At 38.3% G+C, this 4,232-nt stretch overlaps 1 protein-coding gene across 1 annotated transcript; it reads left to right on the forward strand.

The window, feature by feature from the left end:
* Positions 1–460: 460 nt before the first annotated feature.
* LOC149532771 (uncharacterized) lies at positions 461–3,252 on the forward strand. Its single transcript, XM_089803176.1, has 4 exons — positions 461–1,113; positions 1,932–2,002; positions 2,211–2,481; positions 2,758–3,252. Exons 1-4 carry the CDS (start codon positions 1,006–1,008, stop codon positions 2,989–2,991), a joined length of 684 nt encoding a protein of 227 aa, XP_089659302.1. The 5' UTR covers positions 461–1,005; the 3' UTR covers positions 2,992–3,252.
* The last annotated feature ends 980 nt before the right edge of the window (positions 3,253–4,232 follow it).

Here is a 4,232-nt window from a genome sequence, read left to right on the forward strand (position 1 = left end):
GGCGATGGACACAGCTTCCCACGGTTCTTGTCCAGGAATTTTTCCCATTTTCAATTTGGGGAGGGAAATGGGATTTATAAACTAAACAAGATTTTGATGGACTTTTTTGGAATCTGGATGATTCGGTGATGGTGGTTACGCAGTACATAGCTTTGGTAAAGTCCAAGCTATAAATAGTTAGGTGTAGAACTCACGGTGATGGGTATTTTCCTTCTTGCAGTTAAATTTGGGCTTGCGCTGTCCTTTCTTCTGATGGATGCGCCTGTTATGTTGACGATTTCTCCTTTCCCGCTGCCCGCTCCGTAGATTTTTAGGGTTTTGTTTTGGGACGGAAAAGGATGTGGAAATGATAAGTGGCCCAGGTGGCCCTGCTCATTGGACAGCGGAAAATGGGATTAGCGGAACGCCACAGGCGCTACCATTCAGTGTATTTAAATGCCGGCGTCATTGACGGTCAAGGATGGGTGAATAAGCAGAGTGAAAGACAGAGGCGGACTCAGACATGCACAAGTAAAGATATAATTGTGGTGGGAGGGAGAGAGGAAATGTGGGCGTTTGTCTTGGTCAGAGCAGAGAAATGGGCATTGGGCGTTCTCTGCCCCGCCTGCCCATTACATAACCGAACAGTCTTTAAGAATGGGCTCCACGCCGGCACACCACTTCCGTTGGGTGTGTTCTGGTTTATCGCATCACCGTGCGGTCAGAGGCGTGGCCATGTTTGCTGCAACGCAAATAATGGATAACACAATGCCCCTTTATTTCCTCGTGCTTCTCTCCCCTAGTCTAGTCTATTCTCCTTCTCCTTCACCCTGGGCTTACCCTTACCCGCCCTTTCCCAGTTCGCAATCTTCGCCGACCTTCGCCTACCCATGACCTTAAACACCTTGCCGCCCTTACCATAATTGCGCATTTCATTATCTCCTGCAACCATACGCCCTGCTGCTGCTATTTACATTCTCCTTTCGTCTTTGTGACATTTATCTGCTTTCCTCTTACAAATCAGTCATGTCTAAGAAGCGAGGATCTGAAGGGGACGCCGCTGGAGACGAGGATATGAGAAAACTTGCGGTGAAGCACGCGAGCCTCAAGCAAGACTACAATGATTTGCAGCGGGTGAGTGTTTCGAATCGTTTTAATTTAGATGCCCCGGGTTTTATTCTGTTTTTAGCCTAGGTTTTGAGATTCATGGTCTGGGTCAGGCTTAAGTTCCATGGAAATGAATCCCCTCTTTCCTCTTTGCATGTCTAGGGTTAGGGTTATAGAGTCCCGCTGCCTTCTCTTAGGGTTTCAGTTTCAAGTGGGGCTTCAGAGTCTAAGCTTGAGATTTGAGAACTTTGGTGGGTTTCTCCTCAGTTCCTTTTTGACACGTTCAGTGGTTGAAGCTTTTGGCCGGCCTCATAAATCTGGGTTTGATTTTTTTGTTTTTCTCTTTTTTAAAATCTTGAAACTGTTAAAGATTTTGCCTTTGATCAATTTCAGAAACAATGAATTTGAATTCTCTTCTAAAAAGCCCCTTTTGGGTTAGGTTTTCTGTTTGATTTTTATGTTTGTGGGATTTCACACTATTGCGTTTTATTAACCTGGTGTTTCATGAGGGTCGAATACTTGTTCAATTTCATATGGTTTGGTTTCATTTCCTTCCTGTGGGGTTAAGAAGCAAATCTTGATTAACCTTTGTATAAGAAAACCAGAATGTAGGTATCTTCCGCGGCTTGCGTTTGGAGTTATTTTTATTTCCTAATCAGGGCGTGATTCTGAAATTATATGAGTTTTTTTTTTCAAATTTATTCTGGCAGCGATCTTTTTGCAACAGTAATGGGTTTGTGCAACAATTTTTTGGCAATAATGGGTTTGCGTCTGTGTAATTTGTTTATGAACGTGAAATAAGTTGTGTAATTTTCTGAAACGATTTTGGGGTTTTTGTTCTTCAGGAAACTAGGGCCTTGAAAAAAAGAGTGCAAAGAGCAAAGCTGAAGAAGGAAAATCTTATGGCAGAAGTCAGGTTTGAGTTATTTTCTCTTTGCTATTTATCAATTTATCTATTGCACATAGGTTTGGCAATTCTGACTTCCATGTAAGGCAAGGGGTTTTATGCTTTCAGTCAAATTGTTGCACAATGTGCTTAGTTTTTGCTTGCTGCTACTTTGTCCGACATTGTAGGAATTTATGTAATCAAGAGTAAAGACATTTTATCTTATGGTGACCTGCAGATTCATGAGGCGCAGGTATAGGCATCTAATCAGGCAACCATCAGAGGGGCAAGTTAATGCAGCAACAACTCATAACCCATCTGCAGCTGCCTTGTCAATTAGAGGAGCTGAATACAATAATGTACATCCAAAACAATCTTTCTTTCCACAACCTATGGCTACAAACTACAAAAGTGCAACTATGGATACATCCTTTGAAGAAGAGGCTGCATGTCAGGCTATAAGGAACCAACCTTACACATCAGCCACCTCTCCCCATCCTTATGAAAATGTAAGACCTTTATCCAGGGATGCTGTATTGAGCAACCCCATAATAGTTATTATTCTGAATATAAGTAATAAGCTAATAGAGCGAATTTCCACAATCCATAGATATTCTCAGAATGTTTCTGGATTCAATGGTGTGGCTTTTTTTTCATCATTCGTTCTGATGATGGATCAACATCGATGCAAAAAAACGACACAATTGAATCCAGAAACATTCGAATATTAACTAATAAGCTTATCGATACATCGGAGTTTATTTTGTTTCTGGGATTTTGTGCAGAAGCCCCCGGTTGCAAGAGAATTCCAGGTATTCTGGGAGCCACTGAGAACGTCAGACCGACAAGAAGCTGCACATCATGAAACTTCTGAAAGGAAATCTGTTCTTGAAAATGGTGGATTAGTTGCTGATCTAAACTTATCAATCTTTAAAGACATCCCAAATGGATTTGTTCTACCTAACAGAGTGGTAAAACCGAAAGTTTCCTGGCAGGATCAAATGGCTTTAAGAGTGTAGTTGAAAGTCAGTATCCTATCATTCTTTTTCTATCGTTCGGTAAGAGAGATTTTAAGTGAGCTTTTGTCTTTGAGGAGGGTTCCTGTGTACATGGCTGGTTGTTACCTCTGTCATCAAGTGTTGCTGATTTACAAAGCAAGCTTTCTGATATGTTATTATTCTCATCTTGAGTAGTTTTAGCAGTAGTCAATGGTAACAATCACCTTGTATTAACTTTGTATCTTATTTAAATTTTCATCAAGCAATCGAATTGTTTCTCAATGATCTTTGAATGTGTGTTATAAACTTTATACACAGCTCTTTTTTGGAAGTGAAATCTTAAAATGTTAATTGATGTTTTAACGATGCGATACGGTATTGATAATTGATTACAGATAGTGTTTTTCAATTTTCCCTTTTTGATTCAATTTAGAATTCATTTAATTTTTGAAATTAATAATTTCTATTTGAGAATGTAAAATAATTGAATTTCAACGTCTTAATTTTATTTTGTAAAGCCCGAGGCTATGGATATTAGATTAAATATCTCATGTCGCAAATAATTTTATTTTATTTTTATTTTAAGTTTGTTCTAGAGGTGCAGTTATTCCACATGTTTTCATTTGACTTAGACCCAAGTTCTGCCTCAGGGAATCATTCCATGTTATCCTGAACAAAAATGCAGCGCTTAATTGCAGTTTGTTGAGTGCCCCACCACTTTTTGCCGACATTTTGATATAAACTACATGCAAATGTTAAAAGACTTGCAGAATCGTCAAGTCCCTTTGTCAAATGTTGCTTACATTTTTATACAAACTACATGCACATTCAAATTTTCAAATGTGAAAGACTTGTAAAATCCTCGAGTCTCTTTGTCAAATATTACACCAAAAGCTTCAATGGCAGATGGAAGAATAAAATACTTATCTCTAGAATATTTAGATTTGTAGAGATAATTGTTTATCTAATGTTAGAATATTTAGATTTGTAGAGATAATTGTTTATCTAATGTTAAATTTATACGTCTTCAAGGCTGTTTTGTGAGTTATCTTAAAAATTTTGCTTGTTGGTGATTACTTATAATTGAATCTAAATACTAATAAATCATGTGATGTCACATAAGTGCTAAAACATCAGTACACCAATAAAACATGACTTAATTCATAATAATAGGTCTCAGTTTTTAAAACATGACTTAATTCATAAGAATAGTAGTTTTTCTCGAATACTTGACAAAAAAAACATCAGGAAATGGTCGTACT

Source organism: Cupressus sempervirens, chromosome 10 (genome assembly GCF_028749045.1).
Source record: "Cupressus sempervirens isolate cs-2001-9-10 chromosome 10, ASM2874904v1, whole genome shotgun sequence".
NCBI classification, from domain to species: domain Eukaryota; kingdom Viridiplantae; phylum Streptophyta; class Pinopsida; order Cupressales; family Cupressaceae; genus Cupressus; species Cupressus sempervirens.

Coding starts and splice junctions, on each gene's coding strand:
- LOC149532771 (XM_089803176.1), top strand. CDS start 1,006: ATGTCTAAGAAGCGAGGATCTGAAGGGGACGCCGCTGGAGACGAGGAT. Junction 1,114..1,931: donor ACTACAATGATTTGCAGCGG/GTGAGTGTTTCG, acceptor TTTGTTCTTCAG/GAAACTAGGGCCTTGAAAAA. Junction 2,003..2,210: donor AATCTTATGGCAGAAGTCAG/GTTTGAGTTATT, acceptor GGTGACCTGCAG/ATTCATGAGGCGCAGGTATA.